Source organism: Garra rufa, chromosome 10, assembly GCF_049309525.1.
Source record: "Garra rufa chromosome 10, GarRuf1.0, whole genome shotgun sequence".
Classification (NCBI taxonomy): Eukaryota; Metazoa; Chordata; class Actinopteri; order Cypriniformes; family Cyprinidae; genus Garra; species Garra rufa.
In genome coordinates this window covers 47,631,914-47,655,092 of record NC_133370.1, presented here as the reverse complement: position 1 = coordinate 47,655,092, position 23,179 = coordinate 47,631,914, and the positions used below count along the sequence as shown (strand labels likewise).

At 32.6% G+C, this 23,179-nt stretch overlaps 1 protein-coding gene across 1 annotated transcript; it reads left to right on the top strand.

Moving 5' to 3' along the window:
* The first annotated feature begins 1,827 nt into the window (after positions 1 to 1,827).
* LOC141344612 (mucolipin-3-like) lies at positions 1,828 to 17,002 on the top strand. The gene is made up of 12 exons (XM_073849485.1): positions 1,828 to 2,043; positions 2,644 to 2,808; positions 3,921 to 4,074; positions 6,260 to 6,338; positions 6,432 to 6,528; positions 8,785 to 8,884; positions 11,478 to 11,590; positions 13,440 to 13,589; positions 13,688 to 13,789; positions 14,579 to 14,701; positions 15,900 to 16,106; positions 16,434 to 17,002. Exons 1-12 carry the CDS (start codon positions 1,828 to 1,830, stop codon positions 16,575 to 16,577), a joined length of 1,650 nt encoding a protein of 549 aa, XP_073705586.1. The 3' UTR covers positions 16,578 to 17,002.
* The last annotated feature ends 6,177 nt before the right edge of the window (positions 17,003 to 23,179 follow it).

Below are 23,179 nucleotides of genomic sequence, written 5' to 3'. Positions count from 1 at the left end.
CGCATTTAAAAGATTTTGTTAAATAATATGAAACTGAATGTTCATGCCTCTATCATTATTTACGATATTGCAATATTATTTTTCTCAGTTTCTGATAAGAATGAGGCAGTAGAGGAGTCTCAAGAGTGTCCGCCTATACAGTGCCTAGCAAAAGTATTCATACCCCTTCATTTTTTGTCACATTTTGTTTTGTTGCAGCATTATGTTAAACTGCTTTAAATGAGTTTTTCCCCACATCAATGTACACTCCATACACCATAATAATGACAAAGCAAAAACCAGATTTACAAATTTTACAAATGTAATAAAAATAAAACACTGAAATAAGTACATTGCATAAGTATTCATACCCTTAACTCAGTACATAGTTGAAGCACCTTTACAGCCTCAAGTCTTTTTGGGTCTGATGCGACAAGTTTTGCACATCTGCATTTGGCAATTATCTGCCATTCTTTGCCTCACCTTTTCACCTCTCCATCTCTGTCAGCTTGGATGGGGGCTGGCAGACATTTTCTAGAGTCCTAGTTGTTCCAGTCGTCTTCCATTATGGAGAATGCTTCTGTAAACCTTCAATGCAGCAGATTTGTTTCTGAACTCTTCCCTAGATCATCGCCTTAACACAAGTCTGTCACTGAGCTCTACAGGCAGTTATCTTGACCTCAGGACTTGGTTTTTGCTCTGATATGCTTTTTCAGCTGTTAGACCTTTTCTGAGAGGTGTGTGTCTTTCTAAATCAGACTCAAATGAATTCACCACAGTTTAACTCCACTCCAAGTGTAGCAACATCTAGAAGCAATATGAATGCACCTGAGCTCAATTTCGAGTGTCGAAAAGGGTATGAATACTTATGCAACGGGATCTTTTCAGTTTTTTATTTTTAATAAATTTGCACAAATGTTAAAAAGCTATTTTTTGCTTTGCCATTATGGAGTAGGGAGTGTAGATTGATGTGGGAAAAAAGTAATTTAAAATAGTTTAGCATAAGGCAGCAACATAACAAAATGTGAAGAATATGAAGGGGTATGAATAATTTCGTAAGGCACTGTATATAGCACATATAAAATGAATTTTTAGGTTTATCATTATGCGGAAGTTCTAAAGAACGCTCCGTGCATATAGGTAATTTATGAATACACAGTATTTATTATTAACCCTGTGTAAATGAGCAGTGTGAAACATGAAGCAAGATAACCCCAGGATTAGTATGACTCGAGTTAACTATTTCAAGTGTGAAAACCCTATTCTCAGCTTGGTTGACTTATTGTAGTATTAGTATATAAAATTATTATAGTAAATGTGTAGTAACCATGTTTGTTTAGCATATTGATTACCATTTGTATAACTGTTAAACTATGTTTAGTGTAGCAAAATGGCTAATTTATAGTAAACCATGTTGTTGTTATTTTTTTGGGTTTGTAGTAAAAGCATGGTTAATTGTCCTAAGGGGTTAAACATAGGCCTAATTATTTACATCTTATTGAAAGATGAGACATCATGTAGTTATTTCAACATTTTCTTATTTTTATACTTTACATCCACACCCACAAAGAGTGACAGACAAAATGCCACACAACCTGTTCAGACAAGTTTTTTTTTCTGCATGCATATTATCTGATGTACAGCACGGGGCAATTTGAAAAAATGTGAAATTATCTGATAGAAGGTTTAGCATCACTGATAGATCATTCAACTTAAAGATGAGCTCTGGTTCTACCAGTTTGGAAAACTGCAAGACAACAGCTTCAGTTCCTCAAACATAGAAAAACCCTGTCTGTGTTAAGTGCCGTGTCAGTCCCACGTCCTGATTTCCTGAGTGAGTTGGCACAAATGTCTGACGGAGAGCCTTTGCTGTGTGCTGGTCCGAATAATAACTCGGCATGCCGCAGGACAGCTAAACCACACCTGGATCCTCGGTTTGTGGAAAACTTCAGGAGAAAACTGAAATATTTCTTCATGAGCCCATGCCAGAAATACAAAGCCAGAGGTCGTAAGCCATGGAAAATGATACTGCAGATACTCAAGATTGTCATTATTACCTGTCAGGTATGTGATGTGATTTACTTCAAAACTACACAATTTTAAATGGTATATATTTGGTATGTTAGTTTAATTCTGAAATGTACATGTTATCTTAAAATAGTTTTTGTTGTCTGCCACATTAGGAGAACCTTTTAAAGTTCCAAAGTGATCATTTTATTTAAGAACCACTGAAAAAAACCTTCATTTTTTAGAGTGTCTTAGTTAAAATATAGTAGTTTCCAATTTGTCTCACCATGCTTATACTCTTAAAAATAAAGGTGCTTCACGATGCCACAGAAGAACCTAATTGTCTAAATGGTCCCATAAAGAACCTTTAACATCTGAAGAACCTTTCTGTTTCACAAAAGGTTCTTTGTGGTGAAAAAAGGGTTTTTCAGATTATAAAAAGGTGAGAAAGAGTGAATGGTTCTTCTATTGCGTCACAGTGAAGCACCTTTATTTTTAGGAGTGTAGATTTCAGTTGTTTCGTAAAACTGGAAAAAGGAAAAAAAAAAAAAAAAAAAAAATCAAAACCTTTTAAATAAGCTCAATTTCACACAAAACAAGCAGTGTTGATGATATTGATTATGAAGATTATGATTTGCCTATATATGTTTTCCACAGTTAGTCTCTTTTGGATTGAGCAACGAGATGATGGTCACCTTCAAAGAGCAAAATCTTATTGCTTTCAAACATTTTTTCCTGAAAAATTACCAGCACAGGAATAAAGATTATGCCTTGTACACAAGACATGAAGTTCACGAGCACATCCTGTACATAATCAGGAGGGTAAGTGCTTTAGATTATACACTAACAATAATTATACTTTAGACCAACTTTCTATTATAATGATTATTATTTTCTCAAATTATATTCATGGTTTGGTTCAAACCCTACTTTTTGTTTTAGAATTAATCAAAAATATTTTTCCCATACACAAAAAATTACATTTATTCAAAGGAAGAATTTTTTAGACACAAGCCAAAATGTTACTGAACAGACAAATATTTTTTGCCTTTTTACAACTTGATTTTGCCATAACCAAAAGCTAAATTTGCTATAATGAGAAAGAAATGTTAGTTAATTTTGAATACTTACAGTAAATAAGCATCTTATTTGTGATATACTAACCACAAACAAACAAATAAATGCACATTAACACACGTTTCTAATACAATTACAATTGTCATAACGCTCATAGCACATGTTATTGCTCTTCTGTTGTTTTCAATGCAAACCTGCCATAATGAAATATGTTAAATAATACAAATATCCTTTATGTGTTTAATCCAATTTTATTAACTGATGTCTTTGCTGCCGACCTCCGATGATCCAATTCATCCACACTAATAAGCAAACATTACTCAAGATAATCTAACAATTGTTTTCCTTTTTTTTCATTGCTGAAGAGTTGACATTTTTTCTTCTGTGGTCTACTGTACAGACGTCAATTTAGCTTTTGGTGTGTGAAAAGGCTTTTACATTAGCCAAAAATATAACTTTTTTTATTTAAAAAGTAACGCTAAAGTAATGCAATGCATTACTTTCCATAAAAAGTAACTAACTAACGTAATTAGTTACTTTTTTAGGGAGTAACTCAATATTGTAATGCATTACTTTTAAAAGTAACTTTCCTCAACACTGAAAAAGAAAACATGCAAAATAGTGTTTTTAAAATAGTAGAATTGAATTACTAGTAAACTAAAGAATTTTATAATATGTTTATACATGCACAGATTGCACTCAAACACATACTGATCATATGCCATGTCTATTTTATTTAATTGGAACATGTTTAATAGCAGTTTCATTTTAGTAAATACTAAGTTTTATAGGGGTGGTGTGACTGAATCTGTTCTATTGTTTGCTTCTGATCAGTTGTCTGATTGTTTGTTTTTTAGTATCTACACCTAGAAAACCTGATGGTTGATAATCATGCGTTTGAGAGGATCAATGGCGTGTTCACTCCTCTGTCCGTCTGTCAAGAGTTATATCGACATGCCAAAGTCTCACCAGCCAATGAGACCTTTGATATTGATCCACGAGTAGAAACAGGTACAACATGATTTGTCATAACACAGTGATGCAGTCCACTTTAATTACTGTGGATGACAGAAGTGATACAGATATCAAGCACTAAATATGTTCTAAATAGTAAATAGTTTTACATTAAAGGGGTCATTGGATGCCCATTTTACACAAGTTCATATGATTCTTTTAGGTCTTAATGAAAAGTCTCTAATATACTTTGGTTAAAAAAATCTTAAATAGTAGTGTAAAAACACCCTTTTAGTACCTTGTCAAAATCAGCTCTGCAAAATATCAGCTCATATTAAGACATGGCCCCTTTAAATGCACCGATCTCTGCTCGCCCCACCCCTCTCTGGGATTATGTTTACTTCAGAGAGTTGCGACCCGCTTTGATCTCGCCGCCACGCGGTCACGTGGTTCATGGAGCGCTCAATAGTTCCAAACAACTTCGCGCTGTCAATGTGTTTGAATGGGTTTAAGTAGAATAGACAGCAGTTTCACTATATTTGCAGCAATTTCGAGTAATTATTAACAAATAATGTGCATTGATTGTGTGTTGATAACTTCTCTGAATAAGCTTTACAATCGCATTTTATTCTGGGGAGTGATAAAGAGACAGTTAATAAGTTCTCATACTTTTTGGCAGTCAAATTGTGACCAAACACCTTAAGTGTAACTTTTATTCAATTAAATAATTGTAATATATAGTTCAGTTCTATTTAGCTAATATTTTAAATTTTTGGACTAAATAATATGTGCAATAATAATCCTGACCATTTAAAAGATAACATTTTCTAATATAGTATTTATATTACAGTTAGTGTGATATTTTAAGGTCAAATACATTTGAATGTGTATTTGGACATGATCAAACACTCTCTTTTTTTATGTTTCCATTTAACGATTTAATGTTAAATAAAAAAAAAAGTAATTTACTCGTATTATTTTATGATATTCAAATATACAACATAACTGAATATTATAAAAGGCAAGCAAAAATGGCATTTAACATAATAGAAAAGATGAAAATAGTGTTTAAAAAAAAACACAAAGCAACGAATTGCATTCAGCATACATTTTTATCGTATTTCTTGAATGCAGTCTTTACTGAAACTCATTCAACCTCCTACAGGGAGAGAAAGATTGCAGAAAGACTAAAAATGTAAAAATATGACAACTAGTATCTGGTTATGGTCGCTATTATGGCGTTTCTCACGTTATCTAACTGCATTTACAGTATAACTGTTTATTTTTTAGCGATAAACATTAACTATAACACGCTTCATAAAATACCACTACTGGCCCGTTTTCCGAGAGGTCAACTGATGTGTTAAAATGTAAAAAAAAAAAATGCAGTAATTTCTTCAATTGACCGGCGACTGTGCTTGAGAAGCGCTGAAATGAATGGGCTTCTATGGAGGAACTATTGGTTGTTTGGAACTATTGGCCGCTCCATCACACGCTTTACTTCCGCATTCCTCAGTTCCTATGGAAGCCTATGGGAGTGTTGCAACTCTGTTTCTCTATGGCTCTGGTTTACTTTAGCCGCATTTAGCTGCATCAGTGAAACTTGCCAACAAGCACATTATTAAGAAAGGCCATTTGCAAAGATGCATAAAAAACCCTTCTACTCACTTCTGCTGTGGGTGAAGCTGCATCAGGAACGAATCGCATGAAGATAGATGCTTATGTCAATCGGGATTGACGCTTTCCATTTACAAACTAAAGTAACATTAATCCTCTGCATCTTCAGTGGCTCAGATGTCGGGAGTAAACGACTACTGCTAAGTACATTATTACATCCAACAACAGAACACCTCAATCGCTCAATTAGAGTCTTCCTCTGCACCTGAGTCACACAGTGAGGATCGTATTCGGACAGTTTCAGCTCGGTGAGGGCGGGGCTAAGGTAAAACGCTCATGTCAATCAAATGTGTTTCGTCACAACGACAAGAAGCTGAGAATGAGCTGATTTTAAAAAGGCATACTACTTTTAAAGATTAAAAAAATACCACTGGGTGTATTTTTATCATTGTAGGGTGGTTGTGTTCACAAACTACCAACACACATTAATGTTCAAACAACATGGAAAAGTTAGTTTTGCACCCGATGACCCCTTTAAAACAAAAAACAAACAAACAAAGACTTCTGTTAAATAATGAGTTAGATTTGAAGCTTTTTATTTGCTATTTATTTACTTCATTTGCAGAATGTATTTATGTTTATCCCATTTCACACTACAAAGAGGATAGTATGCAAAACGTGAACCTCACGTTACATTTTCAAAGGTGTGTATTACATTCATATTTGAAATCAGTCATGAGTTCAATTAAATTTAGAGTCTGTGCTTTATTTTTGATATATTTGTGGTTCATTCCCAGGTTGTTAGCAGTAAACATCTATCTCAAAGTCAAGGCTATCAACCTTCAAAGCGTACGTCATCAGGAGTTACCAGACTGCTATGACTTCAACATTAATGTAAGTGCCGTTCAATTTCACACATATGTTTATGACACTATAAGTACACTGCAAAAAATGCTTTTCTTACTTAGATATTTAGTCTTGTTTCCAGCCAAAATATCTAAAAATACTTAAATCAAGAAGGATTTTCTAGACGAGTAAAAATTGTCTTGTTTTCAGAAAAAAAGTCAAAATTAAGTGAGTTTTTGCTTGAAACAAGCAAAATAATCTGCCAATGGGGTAAGAAAAATAAGAAAATACTTCTTGATTTAAGATTTTTTTTTTTGATATTTTAGCTGGAAACAAGACAAAATCTAAGTAAGAAAAGCATTTTTTGCAGTGCAACTTTGAATGTTAACTAGCAGTTATTAGAGTATTAGTTGACTGTCTGCTTAATATCTGCTAACACTTTATTTTGATGCTTCAACAACATACATTCTGCTAAGTAACTTTGTAACTACATGTCAACTTATTCTGCTAACCCAACCCTAAACCGGCGAATAGTATTAATAGTCTAAGTTAGTTAATAAAATGTGACCCTGGATCACAAAACCATAAGGGTCAATTTTTTTAAATTGAGATTTAGACATCATCTGAAAGCTGAATGAATAAGCCTTCCATTTTTGTATAGTATTTGGCTGAGATGCAACTCTTTTTACTGCAAACAATGCTTTTCTTATTTAGATTTTTTGTCTTGTCCAGCCAAAATATCTAAAAATTCTTAAATCAAGAAGGATTTTCTAGACAAGTAAAAATGATATAGTCAAAATTAAGTGTGTTTTTGCTTAGAACAAGCTAAATAATCTGCCAATGGGGTAAGCAAAAAAAAAATTCAAAAATTTAAAAAGAAAACAAGATTATTTTTCTTACTACACTGGCAGATTATTTTTCTTGTTTCAAGCAAAAACGCACTTAATTTGGACTTGTTTTTTCTAAAAACAAGATAATTTTTACTCGTCTATCTTGATTTAAGATTTTTTAGATATTTTGGCTGGAAACAAGACAAAAAAGTATTTTTTGAAGTGTTGAAAATCTAGAATCTGAGGGTGCAAAAAAATCTAAATATTGAGAAAAATATTGGCTTTAAATTTGTCCAAATTTTCTAAATTTGTCCAGAAGTTCTTAATGCATATTACTAATCAAAAATTAAGTTTTTTAAATTTACAAAATATCTTCATTAAACATGATCATTACTTAATATTCTAATGATTATTGGCATAAAAGAAAATTCTATAATTTTTAATTAATTAAAGTATTGTTGGCTACACTGCAAAAATGCTTTTCTTACCAAGATTTTTTGTCTTGTTTCCAGCCAAAATATCAAAAAAATTCTTGAATCAAGAAGGATTTTCTAGACAAGTGAAAATTATTTTCTTGTTTTCAGAAAAAAATAAATCAAAATTAAAGATTAAGAACAAGCTAAATAATCTGCCAATGGGGTAAGCAAAAAAACTAAAAAATAAATTATTTCAAAAAGAAAAGCAGATTATTTTTCTTGTTTCAAGCAAAAATGCATTTCATTTTGACTTGTTTTTTCTAAAAACAAGATAATTTTTACTCGTCTAGAAAATCCTTCTTGATTTAAGAATTTTTAGATATTTTGGCTGGAAACAAGAAAAAAAAGTGTTGAAAATCTAGAATCTGAGGGTGAAAAAAAAAATCTAAATATTAAGAAAAAAGCCTTCTAAATTTGTCCAAATTAAGTTCTTAACAATCAAAAACTAAGTTATGATATATTTACGGTAGGAGATTTACACAATATCTTCATGAAACATGATCTTTACTTAATATCCTAAGGATTTTTGGCATAAAAGAAAAATCGATAATTTTGACCCATACTATGCATTTTTGGCTATTGCTACAAAATGTACCTGTGCTACTTAAGACTGGTTTTGTAGTCCATGGTCACAAATGTCTAAAGCAGACTATTGAAATAAAGTCTAACCATCTTTGAACTCTTAATTAACACATTTCTCTATTTGTTTGACATCCAAAGACTGGTGCTTCTGCTTTAGGTTTCACATAGAACATGTTAAAACGTCATTTTACTTGCCATAACCACACAGTTTCCAGAATTGGCTAATAGAGGTTTGACACATTTCCCTCTTCTCCTTCATTTTTGTTTTCATTTCTAACAGCTTTTTTGTTCCTGGATTTAGTACTGTTTTGTCACAAGCTCTTTATTTCTCACTGACTGACTCAGAGCTGGAATTCCCTTTGGATAGGATGACAATTATGTTGAAGAAGTTGCTCATCTGCTGTGTTCAATTACAGATCATGTTTGACAACCACGCGCACAGTGGAAAAATCAAGATATCTCTAAGCAGTGATGTTCAGATAAAAGTCTGCAAGGACTGGAATGTTTCAGGCACAAGTAAGATGTGATACAGGACTAAAAATAGAAAACACAAACACATAAACAGGTATTCCTATCATTATGAGTTCATCCCGGGGTCAACGCTTCATTCTTTATGATTTGAAGCTAGTTTCCTCACGGAGACCAAAAAATGTCCCCACAAAGGTCAAACATTGCTAGTCTTACTATACTTCTGGTGACATTTAGTCCTTATAATGTAGGGAATACCACACACACACACACACACACACACACACACAAAATAACACAAAAATTCCCTTTTTACAAAATCAATGGTCATCACAGTCATTACTAACAAACAAATAATGCCAATTTTTTTCTTTGAGCTGACATCACTTTTGTGATGCATTTTTTGCAGATATATAAATCCAGTTCCCCTAAAGTAATCATAGGTTTTTACCCTTATGTGCATTTTAAGAGAACTGGAGAGTAATAGTTTTTAAAAGCTTTAAAAAAGTTTACAAATATATTTTTTAGTGAAAAAAGAGTAGGGTAGAGTGAGTACAGTAAACAAAAACTAGATGCTGAAATGAAGTGATTTTTCATTTGTTTGTGTACTAAAATATCCTAAATTGTCATAACACAGTGCCCATATGGTGTACAGTTGAAACAGCACCATGGTACAGTTGAGACACCCTTTCTTAATGCCCTAAAGCTTTACCTAAAAAATAACAAAAATACAGTTGAGCCACTTTTTTTTTTTAATATTCAGATTTATTTATTTGCTTTATTTCAGATTCAATTACGCTAAATAGGAACAAATATTTAACACTAGAAAATATTTGGCAAACAGTACAAACATAACAAACCTGTATATTTTACAACTCTATATTTTAAAGTAATGCATTTGATTTACTAATGTCTATTTACTAATAGACATCAGGAGTATATAATCAAGTTCATTTAATTAACTGACAAAATGCATGCAGTGCAAAAAATGCTTTTCTTACTTAGATTTTTTGTCTTGTTTCCAGCCAAAATATCTGGAAATTCTTAAATCAAGATGGATTTTCTAGACGAGTAAAAATTATTTTCTTGTTTTCTTGATCTGTTGCTTAGAACAAGCAAAATAATCTGCCAATGGGGTAAGAAAAAAATCTAAACTTTAAACAGAAAACAAGATTATTTTTCTTACCCCATTGGCAGATTATTTTGCTTGTTTCAAGCAAAAAAAATAAATAATTGTGACTAGTTTTTTCTGAAAACAAGAAAATAATTTTCACTCGTCTAGAAAATGGTTCTTGATTTAAGAATTTCCAGATATTTTGGCTGGAAACTAGATAAAAAATCTAAGTAAGAAAAGCAATTTTTGCAGTGCGATAGTTTTTGTTGGCAAAATGAGATTTTTTGATATACCCTAATAACTGTCTTGAAATGGAGCAGTTGCGGTTGTATAAATATAATAATTATGAAAATGACAGATTATTTCACTAGATAAGACCTTTCTTTCTCGGCTGGGGTTGTTTAGAGCCTTTTGAACTGCATTTTGGAAGTTCAAACTTTTATATAGAGAAAATTCCTGAAAAGTTTTACTTAAAAAAAAACATAATTTCTTTACAACTGAAGATAGAAAGACATGAACGTCTGGGATGACAAGGGGCTTAGCAAATTATCTATAAATTTCTGTTCTAGAAGTGAACTAATCCTTGCAGGCAAACTTCTTTTTTTTTTTTCAAAACTTTGTTTTGCTTGAAAAGTGCTTTAAAATTTTTGCTTTTTAAAACGAGACACAGCAGGTGAATAGGGTTAAAAAAAAACTAATAGTTATCACCTTACTTACTTAGCTGATTGATTATATTGATAATTGCAAACATTTTTTGTATTACATGTTTTCTAAAATGTTAGATTTAAATATGCAAATGAGCCATTGTTTAATTAAATATGTGCTAACTTGCATACGTTTCTAGTACAAAAATCTAAACACTGGATGAAGTCAGTTTCAAAATTCTTGTTTATTTTTTTTTTGACATATTAGAGTCAAAAGTTTTACAGAGTCAATATATCAATATATGAACAAATCCCTATGTAAAAACCTTCAGAATATAGAATAAAAATGTAACGTTTGTTGTGTGTAAATGCTACTAAAGTGGAGATTTATGTCTCAGTGTAGGAGAAAAAACTCATTTTGAGAAAACAGCCTTAAAGAATATGTGTTGTAATAGAAATCTATTGACACAAATAGATACAGTGCTATAAAAGAAACACTTAACAGTGTCTTTTAGGTGTTTTCTTTCCACTAGTCTGAAAAAAACACGTTAAAAAAGCAATAAGCCCAAAATCTCAAACTTGACAGGTGCATGAAAAAAAACAGTGTTTTTGCCTGCAGTGTCTCCCTTTAAGTGTCCCTTGTTTGACCGCTGTAGTCTATGCCATGCACCATGAGTGTTTTGTGTACTGCATATACCTTCCAGTAGGGGGCAATACACTACTTTACTCAACATGTTATCAGTTACCCAATATCTGACTCTAAACAAAATAAAATGAAGACATTGAATACATTTGTAGTCACTGATTTACCTATGTTGCTCATGAAACAACTAGTAGTTTGTGAGAAAATGTCTGAAAATCTATTTTCCTGTGTTTCTTCCAGCAGACCTTCACTATCGGCTCATTGTTTTGTTTGATGTTGTGGTCATCTGCTCCTGTTTGCTCTCGCTCATCCTCTGCACACACTCAGTCTACAACGGCATTCGCCTGCAGTTTGTAAGTCTCCTAGATATGGCTGTGCCATTAAAGAGATAGTTCATCCAAAAATAAAAAAATTCCTTTCTTAAGGAAATTATGATTTTTGTGTAAAACATTTCAGGATTTCTCTCCATATGATAGACTTCAATGGAGCCCCTGAGTTTGAACTTCCAAAATTCCAAACTTCAAAGGGATCTAAACGATCACAGCCGAGGAAAGAAGGGTCTTATCTAGCAAAACGATGGGTTATTTTCTAAAACAAAATAACAGTTTATATACATTTAACCTTAAATGTTCATCTCATCTAGCTCGGCAAGACGAGCTTTCGAGATTTAAAAATATGTAAGTTGTAAATGTTATTAGAAAATAACCCATCGTTTCATTAGATGAGACCCTTCTTCCTCAGCTGTGAGATTTAGAGTCCTTTGAAGCCGCATTTAAACTGCATTTTGGAAGTTCAAACTCTGGGCCAACATAAAAGTCCATTACATGGAGAGAATTCCTGAAATGTTTTCCTCAAAAAACACCATTTCTTTACGACTGAAGAAAGAAAGACATGAACATCTTGGAAGACAAGAGGGTGAGTACATTATCTGTACATTTTTGTTCTGAAAGTGAACATCTCCTTTAATTGACTTACTCTCAGGCCATTCGAGATGTAGGTGACATTTTTCATCAGTAGAACAGTAAAGAAGATTTTCAGCTGAAACCGTGCTTCTTGGTGATTCATAAAATGCAAATCAATGGCTACCATCACTTTGAGAGTCAAAAATGAATACCTGTGGAGATATACAGAGGCCTTATGAAGAATAGCGATTGGTCAGTGCTAGAAACTTTAGAAAAGAAAAGAACATTATTCACAGGAAATTATCAAACACATTTCATTTTTGGGTCAACTATCTGTTTAATTACTTAGCAAGTCCACTAAGCAAAGCACTGCTCCATTCTATTCTATTCTATTCTATTCTATTCTATTCTATTCTATTCTATTCTATTCTATTCTATTCTATTCTATTCTATTCTATACATGTTTAGGTGTATCAGAATTAAATAGTAATGTTTAAGAATAAATTTGAAGCATTACAGGAATTAAAAGTTATACAATTAGAGGACTTTTTACCATATGGACCCTGGACCACAAATCCAGCCATAAGGGTTTTTTTTTATTGAGATTTATCATCATCTGAAAGATGATACATAAAACATACTACGAGATACAAATTTGAAAATCTGGAATCTAAGGGTGCGAAAAAAATCTAAATATTGAGAAAATCACCTTTTAAAGTTGTCCAAATAAATTTTTTAGTGATGCATATTACTAATCAAAAATTAAGTTCTGATATATTTACAAAATTTACAAAATGTCTTCATGGAACATGATCTTTACTGAATATCCTAATTATTTTTGGCATAAAAGAAAATTTTATAATTTTGACCCATACAATGTATTGATTTGTAAAGTATATATCATAGGCCTATACATCAAATAAGTTAAATCATACTTTAAAAAAAATAGTAAATACCTGCAATAACAGAACTGATGATCTATAAACATTCCCAATGAGAAAATGCATCACTAAAAATCCATTATGGTCTACTGACATATGGCAAATATTTTCCTAATTCTCAAAATCTCCAAAACTATATTATATGAATTTGATATCAGAACAATAAAAGAAAAGAAAAACAACAGAAGAACTGGTTTCCTCAGACAGGGAGCGTAAAGTGCAGCCACTCTTAAACAGGCAGAGGTTCATTTGTTGTCAGTGGTCAGTCTCTACCTTTATTCAGTCTGCAGCTTCATTCAGTATGTCAATAGGAATAGCTAATGTCATTAACATGTCATATGCATGTGTTTGCTCGTCAGGAGTACACCAAATTTGCATCCATTTACCATAATAAAAGAGTTTGCTGGTCTGAGAGAATGGAGTTCATCAACGGCTGGTACATTCTCTTCATCATCAGTGATATGCTCACTATTGCAGGATCAGTTCTTAAAATATGCATTCAGAGCAAGGTAAACAAAACCAGAGGCTTTTGCAAGCAGGGATTTAAAAGGAAATAAGCCAGTCTCTTTCTGCATCATATGAGCTGACAGTCTTGTCTTGTTTACAGGAACTGACGAATTATGATGTGTGCAGTATTTTGCTGGGGACGGCAACAATGCTTGTGTGGATCGGAGTCATGCGTTACCTGAGTTTCTTTCAGAAATATTATGTAAGACACTCATTTATTCAGTTTTTTTTTTCAAGACATTAAGCCACATTAAAAAATAAATGCATACTGGAAAAAGCATGCTAGACCTTTTCTCATATTTTTAGTGTATTTTAGTGGAATACCGTGTATTTCTTGTGTATTTGTGTAGTGATAGTTGTTCACGAGTCCCTTGTTTGTCCTGAACAGCCTGCTGTTCTTCAGAAAAATCCTTCAGGTCCCACAAATTCTTAGTTTTTTTTTTTTCAGCATTTTTGTGTATTTGAACCCTTTTAACAATGACTGTATGCTTTTGAGATCCATCTTTTCACACTGAGGACAACTGAGGGACTCATATGCAACTTTTTAAGAAGGTTCAAACACTCGCTGCTGGTTCAGAAGGAAACACTTTACTTTTATGCATTATTAGCTGGGGGTGAAAACTTTTGACCACATCAAAGATGTTTACATTTTTCTTATTTTACCTTAATATTATATTTTTTCATTTAGTACTGCCATTCAGAAATGACAGAAGATACTTACATGTTTCCAAGAAGACAAAATAAGTCAAATTTACCCTGATCTTAAAATTTTCTATGCTCTTTTTGAGAATAAGACAGCCTGTGATTAAATGTTTTTTGTTCAGAAAGCAATTTAATTTTGTCAATAAACTGACAAAACAAAGGTGATCAAGTGTCTTTGTGAACTCAGACTTTGGTCTTGAGTTCCTGATTACTAAACTTAACTATCTTTTTTTATTGCAAGATTTTTAGTGTATTTCAGAGGAATACAGTGTATTTCTTGTGCCTCCAGATCCTCATCCTCACTCTGCAGGCTGCACTTCCTAATGCTATTCGATTCTCCTTCTGCGCTGTTATGATCTATCTTAGCTATTGCTTTTGTGGATGGATCGTTTTGGGACCACACCATGAAAATGTGAGCAATATTTAAAAATGAAGAATTTTTTTTTTTTTTTTTAAATTAATCATAAATATACCAAAACCGGCATAAACTGTGCAAAAATAACTTTATTGCTGCACTAGATGTTGTGTCAAATCTATTTTACATGTTTATACTTCTGCTTACACTTCACTACACATCCAGAATGAACTTACTTTAAAAGTGTTCATGTTGCCTTAAAATTTTAAGTTAACTCAACTTAAGTTGAGACAACTTTAAAAAGTAAATATTCATGCTGCTTTAAATTTTTTAACTCAACTTAAGTTAAAACAACTTAAAGTAAGTGTTCGTGCTGCCTTAAAATTTTAAGTTAACTCAATTTAAGTCGAAACAACTTTTAAAAAGTGTTTGTGCTGCTTTAAAATTTTAAGTTAACTCAGCTTAAGTCGAAACAACTTAAAAAAGTGTTTGTGCTGCCTTAAAATTAAGTTAACTCAACTTAATTCGAAACAACTTTTAAAAAGTACTTTTGTGCTGCCTTAAATTTTTAAGTTAACTCAGCTTAAGTCGAAACAACTTAAAAAAGTTTTTGTGCTGCCTTAAAATTTTAAGTTAACTCAACTTAAGTCGAAACCACTTTTAAAAAGTATGTTTTTGTGCTGCCTTAAATTTTTAAGTTAACTCAACTTAAGTCGAAACAACTTTTAAAAAGTATGTTTTTGTGCTGACTTAAATTTTTTAAGTTAACTCGGCTTAAGTCAAAACTACTTAAAAAGTGTCCGTGCTGCCTTAAAATTTTAAGTTAACAAAACTTAAGTAGAAACAACTTAAAAAAGTGTTTGTGTTGTCTTAAAATTTTAAGTTAACTCAGCTTAAGTCGACACAACCTAAAAAAGTGTTTGTGATGCCTTAAAATTAAGTTAACAAAACTTAAGTTGAAACAACTTTTTTACAGTGTACCCTGAAAAGTAAAAGAAGTACTGTACAGTTGACCTGTAAAAATATGAACAACTTAATTTATAAAAGCACATTACATATTCAGTCATGCATGCATAAAATTCATGAAAGACCTGATGAAAAGAAATTGCTGTTTAAAACAGTTTTACATAGAGTATAACACTTCTAAAAGCATTTCATATCAGCTACTGATTTAATAAGCAGATTTAATTTAATAAAAATATAAAAAAATACTCAGAATACTTGTTTAAGACTAATACTTTTTATTTCTCCACAGTTTCGGACATTTAATTTGGTAGCTGACTGCCTTTTTTCCATGATTAACGGGGATGAAATCTACTTGACCTTCACCAAGCTCCGGAACAAGAATGATCTGGTGTGGTTGTTCAGCAGGATATACATCTACACCTTCGTCCCACTCTTCACATACATGATCCTGAGCCTTTTCATTGCTCTGATCACAGACACTTACGAAACCATCAGGGTAAGTCTATAACACACAACAACAGCAGCAGCAGCCGTGATGCAAAAAATAGCAAGTGAAAGTAGATGCTTAGATTTCCTGTGCAAGCTAGCCCTCACAATGCTTTGGTTTTCTAATAACTAAGTGGTTTTGCCAGCACATGCTTTGGTTTTGTGGTGAGTTGTTTTCAAATATCTAACACACACTAGCAATGGTGAGAGTAATAGGCCTTGTTCACACAGCAGGAGAATACAGCTGTCAATCCCAAAAGCTAATTGTAATGCTGATAGTCTTAGTAAGCAGCATGAATGATCACATGTCATGACTCTGCTCTCTGTTTATCTGCAGCATTATCAGAAGCATGGAGCACCGTTATCAGAGCTGCAGGCTTTTATAGCTGAATGCAAAGACCCACCGAACTCAGAGAAGTACATGATGGATGAGAAATCCTCCACCTTTTGGTGCCTTTGTGCATGTGTGAATTGCACCTGAAATTGATGAGAACTATACATTGCACAGCATCTCATGCATTGCTGCAAACCAGTGGCTCTTGATTGGTGGGTTGTGACCAGAAATGGGTTGCAAGTCTTTTCTTACAGGATCACGGACAGTGTGTAAGAATGATTGACACTAATAATAAAACATGCAAATTTTGCAAGGAAGGAGAAAAATGTTGCTATACATTGTGTTAACATGCTGCCTGTACACATAACGTGTAACTAATGGGATGAAAAGTAAGAAAGATTTTCTGAGAGGAGCCAAATACAATTCCCATAAAGGCTGATGCAGCATCCAACTTGCTTACAGCTGAAGTCCAAAGTTTGCAGAATCTTATTTTACTAAAATAAGAGGGATCATACAACATGTTATTGTTTATTTAGGACTGACCTGAATACGATATTTCACATAGAATATGTGACAAGAGAAAAATATAGTTGAATTTATAAAAATGACCCTGTTTAAAAGTTTACATACACTTGATTCTTTATACTGTGCTGTTACCTGAATGATCCACAGCTGGGTTTTTTTGTTTGTTTTGTTTTTGTTTGTTTTGTGTAGTGATAGTTGTTCATAAGTCCCTTCACTCTCTTGTTTGTCCTGAACTGCCTGCTGTTCTTCAGAAAAATTCTTCAGGTCCCACAACTTCTTTGGTTTTCCAGCATTTCTGTGTATTTGAACCCTTTCCAACAATGACTGTATGATTTTGAGATCCATCTGTTCACACCGAGGACAACTGAGGGACTCATATGCAACTATTACAGAAGGTTCAAACACTCACTGATGCTCCAGAAGGAAAAACAATGCATTAAGATTCGGGGGGTGAAAACTTTTGAACAAAATGAAGATGTGTACATTTTTCTTATTTTGCCTTAAAATCATTTTTTTTATTTAGTACTGCCATTCAGAAATAACAAAAGATACTTACATGTTTCCAAGAAGACAAAATAAGTAAAGTTTACCCTGATCTTTATATTCAAAGCCCTTTTTGAAATAAGACTAAATGCTTAAATGCTTTTTGTTGTGCATTACTATTATATCTGCTAACAGTCGAGACCTCAGAAAGCAATTCAATTTTGTCAATAAATTGACAAAACAAAAGTGATCAAGTGTCTTTGTGAAGTCAGACTTTGGTCTTGAGTTCCTGATTAACTATCAAGCTCGTGCACGCATGAACAATGACGTCAGCAGCAGATAACCAGACACATGCTGTAAAACATACAGTTATTATGTTTACAAAGCATTAAGGGCACAACATTAAATATTTGGGAGCAGAGTGATAAATAAAATTGTATGAAAATAAATTAAATTGCGTATATATATATATATATATATATATATATATATATATATATATATATATATATATATTATTTTGCTTTTGATTCCGTCCATATATATATTCCATGTTTCGACCAAACGGAAGAAATATTTAAAGCAAATAGCTAACTTATTGAAATACGAATAGATGATAAGTTAAATAGATACAATATAATAAACAAATATTACAAAATTAAAGTAATTAAAAAAGATCTTTATATATTTTATTGTTTATAGTTAGTTCTCTGTAGGAATACGTTCAACACCTGTTGCGTGTTGTTACAGGCAGGTAGTAAGGATAATCCAACCAATTACATGGCGAGTTGCTGGTTGCATGACAACAGGCCAGCCAATGAGAGTCGTGCTTGTTTATTTAGAAGAACTGAGGTGCACTTCAAATCATCCAAACGTCTCTTGCGCCTCAGGGCAGGTGAATGATACGCACCCGACAATCTCTCTCTAACACTGGGTCTTTATTCACGGATCAGTCTGAAGAGTCTAATCGGTTTAATCCGCCCATCTGACTGCGTTTGGATCCGTGGAGCGGTAGTTGATGTAAGTCAACCTGTGTGACTGTGTATATTAGCCGCTGTGCTAGGTTGAAACTCCGGTTGTGTCTCTAAATATCGTGTGCTGCCTACATAGACAGCACGTCTAAGGTGAGAAGGGATGTGTTCGAATCTGCCCAAAAGGCTGTCAACTTGTAAATAACTGAAATCTGAAAGCTGCATCCACCTAAATGCAAGCGAATGCCAGTAAACAAATGTGTGGGAAATATTATTTGAATAGCAGCTGTGTTATAGTGTGAACTGGGAATATTAAAATCGGATTGAACTGTGGTAAAATTGACATTTATTTAAACACAAATGTGTTGAAATTGGTTTAAATAGTCAAAGCTTTTCCACGCAGTGCACGTTTCTGCCATCTAGTGATAAAACAAGACAATAAATCCTGCTGACGGTAGTCCCTTTACTAGAATATCGTTGCATTTGGAAGCAATAAGTTACTTTCTTAAACTCATTATATGTGCATTATGTTGTAATGTCAACATAGATGTCAGCGTTTGTTAACAAAGTAATAAAATAACTAGTAATAGAGGCAATATGAAGGTAGGCCAGACTCATGTGGGCTGTAGGTTTATGTTTTATATCCTACTGAGACCCAGATGGAGTTAGTGGACATTATATTTTACTGAATTTCTGAGTTTTAAGATTGGATTTCCTGTGCATTGTTCTTTAAAGATAGTTAAAATATATTTAGTGAAAACGTCCTTAAGGAAAATGGTAGTATTTTGTAGTTGTCATTTAAATCTGAACAATTTTCAAATTGTTTATCATAAAGCAACATATCAGGAAAATGTTATGGGTTTTCAAATCCAAATATGACCACAGGAAACTGTAGAGGACACCAGGACTAAAATCATTTTTATTATGCATTTTGGGAGACATAACAATTGAAAAATAAAATAAATAATATATCAATATTCTGATTAAATATGATATATTATGAAAATCTGGCCATATCTGTTAACTTCCTATACCCCAACTCGGAGACTGTGTTCTTCACAATCCAACTTGTTGGTTGTTCCTCATACACACTTACGATCTATGGGTGACAGGGCCTTTTCTTCATATGCTCCTGTCCTTTGGAATTCTCTGCCTCTTGATCTTAGGGAAGCCCAGAGCTATGGCATTTTTAAAGGTAGACTTAAGACTTATTTTTTTAAATTAGCATTTGATTGTTGATGTTACTTTTATTGTTTGAGCTTTGTATTGCTTAATTTGTGTACAGCGCTTTGAGAAGTTGCTTTTAAAGGTGCTTTATAAAATAAAGTTTATTATTATATATTACTCCCATTATGACCAATACTTATTCAACATCCTGTCCTAACAGCAACATATTAATATGCAAATTAGGTACGGTGTATAGATACACTGTTTTAATGGGAAAAATAGTTTATGGACTTTTTTTTTTACATACTGCAAGAAACAAAATGGTATATCAAATCACTTTTGTTCTATGTTTAATAACATATTTGAGAATCTTCCTCAAACAAAGTTTGTTATAAAAAAAAATCCTGAAACCTAAAAATTGATTAGTGATTTAAAAATGTAATTGTTTTGCCTTTCTGATGCCTATTTGTGCCATTTGTAATTGTAATGTAATTTATCAAAAATGCTAATTTTCCATTTTTTCTAATGATCTAAACAATGTAATTGTATGAAAAAAAAAAAAAAAAAAAAACTAAATTCACAAAACTTTTTTTTTCTGGGTATTTGGAGGATATAATGCATCCATGATTTAACTTATAATCATTATAATCATTAAATTGTCATTTGGAAATGTACAGGACTTGTGTACTAGATAAAAATATAGCAAATGTATCTATTGGGAGTAAAACGGCTTAGTTTACTGTAAGGCTTCACTGAGGTCAGCAACTCTGAGAAACAAGATTTGGTTTACTTTTGTTTTAAAGAAGATGCTCTTAGTTGTTACAGAAGCAGAAGTGCATATTAAAACAGTGGCATCTTTCTTGGTTGTTACTGTGAAGTGCTTTGGACAACTGTGTTTTTAATCTGCTATAAAAGGATTGTTATGCAAGTTAATGTTCCACCCATCCATGAGAGCTCTTATGAAATCAGAGGAATGAGAATCGCTCCAGCGGCTGGCATGGAGTTAAAATCTCTGCTACCTATCTATCTACTCTCACCCTAAGCATACAAATACCTTCTTGATAAACTGTTCTCTTCCTCCCAAGCCTCTCAGAACATAGTGACCTTGACTACAGAAAGCAATGTTGTTTTTGCTTTAATATAGTGGGTTACTGAAAGCAAAGTACAGTTATAAACATAAGGAAAAGAACTGTGCAGGGATTAGTTATTAACATTGAGTTCACACCCATATATGCCAGAACAAAGCATATGAAATCAAAAGCAAAGAAATATCAGGTCTAAAATGGTTTCATATCACTGAAGCCACATACATTTTTTTTTTTTTTTTTTTTTTTAGAAACAGGCCAGGGCCCATATTCACAAAACATTTTAAGACTAAAAGTAGCTCATAACTCGCCAATTTAGGAGAAAATCCTAAGACCAAATCACAAACTAGGCTTATCTCTCTGCTGAAAAAAAAACAATCATCACAGAAATTCTAATTGTTTCCATTACAAATATTAGTTAACAATCAACTTTTAACCATTAAAATCATCAATTAAGGTATTGTGCTGTTTTTTTGGGACATATTCCATTAGGATTTAGTGGTTTTAACAAGCCACCAATAAAAGGTGACCAATTATCAGTAGAGATTAACAGGCACCATTACAGTTACCATTAAAACCAATACAATTTCTATAAACCAGTAAAAACAGTTAAAAAAAAATTGTGGTAGTTTTAATTTTTTTAAGCAGGGCTAAAATGGCTGTTGCCAGCAATCTGCCTCAGAATGTAAACATTTTAGAAAAATGTTGCGTTTTCCCTACGGTTTTGGTTTTGGAGATTATTCATATTCCAAATTTCCTTTGATTATATCCTTGTTTTCATTAACAGGTTGGGTAAAAAGCTGTTCTTGAGTCCAGTTTGGTTTTCTTTTACGTTTGCATATCTTACTATCAGCCGTGATTATTCTAATCGGTCAATTTAAATGTTGTTTATATCCATATCTGCTAATTGTGTATGAGAAGCACACATATTAGAGGCTGACAATTAGCTGAACATGTACTTGTTTAATTGACATTAGTTGCGACATTTTTATTTTTAAACTTTTGAATATGGCAACATCGCCCTCTACAATATTTTTATGAACAAATCTTTGACAGAGACCCCTCCCCTGTCAGCCAATCACTGTATGCATAGATAATTAGCATGCTGACATCATCCATAGCAATGAGGTCAACCCCACCCTTACTCTTAACTTAAGACTTTTCTCTTTATTCCTTAGTAAAAGTTTCTCTCAGCTTTGTGAATAGGTTTTAAGAGAGAACTCTTAGCTAAAAGCTTTTACTGCTATTTAGGAGAACTCTTAGTGGTAAGATAAAATGTTTTGTGAATACGGGCCCTGGTCTACATATTCATTTAAATATTCGTTATACAAATGCAAACAGTGGAATTAAATGGTGCAATCCCACATCCAACGTTCAAAGATGAAAACCTGTCAAAAAAATGTTGTAATGCTAGAATTGAGCTATTTTGTAACTGTGTAACTGTGTTCACTTGAAGTAGCATTAAAACTCTTAAAATGATTTAAATCTTATTCTTTGAAATTTCCAAATACCCAGTGAAAATAGCACAGTGATGTTTGCTAAGGCATTACTGTTATTATTGGTCATCACTTTCACATTTTTCCAAACCCCGCCATTATGAGCACTCACATTTTATTTTAGGGATTTTGCTTTGCCTTTCTGAATAGGACAGTGGAGTATAGATAGAAAAGTAGGGCAAGAGAGAGAGTGGGGAATTGGGATCGGGACTGTTTCACATCTTTGTTCACCAACACTATAGGCCTATATGAATGCAGGCTGTGCAATACATTTGTGAAAAGAGATTTAAAAAATAGATGTTATGATAAAACATCCAGTGTTAAAGTTTAAAATCATAAAATTATTAACAAGATACTGTCCTGAATGTTAACTGCTAAGTTTTATCCCAAATGATGCACTGTGCACTCATGCACTTGATAAACTTATTTGAATGCGAGTCAGTTAAATGCTTTCCACATTTCATTTTTCAGTGCAGCATCTACTTTTACTATTTATACCACAAAATGGCTAGAATAATAAATAATGCCACATTGGGACACACTATTATGCTCCACAGTGTTAAACAAATTCATAAATGACTTACTGTGACCAATGAATGAGGAAAAAAACACATTATTTTTGCCTTTATATAACTTATATATTTTACTTTTATATTTATACACTGCCGTTCAAAAGTTTGGGATCAGTAAAAGTAAAGAAGTATTTTCTGCTCATCCAGGCTGTGTTTATATGATTAAAAATACAGAAAAAGACAGTAATATTGTGAAATATTGTTGAAATTTGAAATAGTAGTTTTCTATTTTAAAATGTAATTTATTCCTGTGATGCAAAGCAGCATTTTCAGCATCATAACTCCAGTCTTCAGTGTCACATAGTCCTTCAGAAATCATTGTAATATGTTGATTTATTAGCCATGTTGAGAACGGTTGTGCTGCTTAATATATATATTTTTAAACCTGTCATCCTTTTTTTCATATATATATATATATATATATATATATATATATATATATATATATAT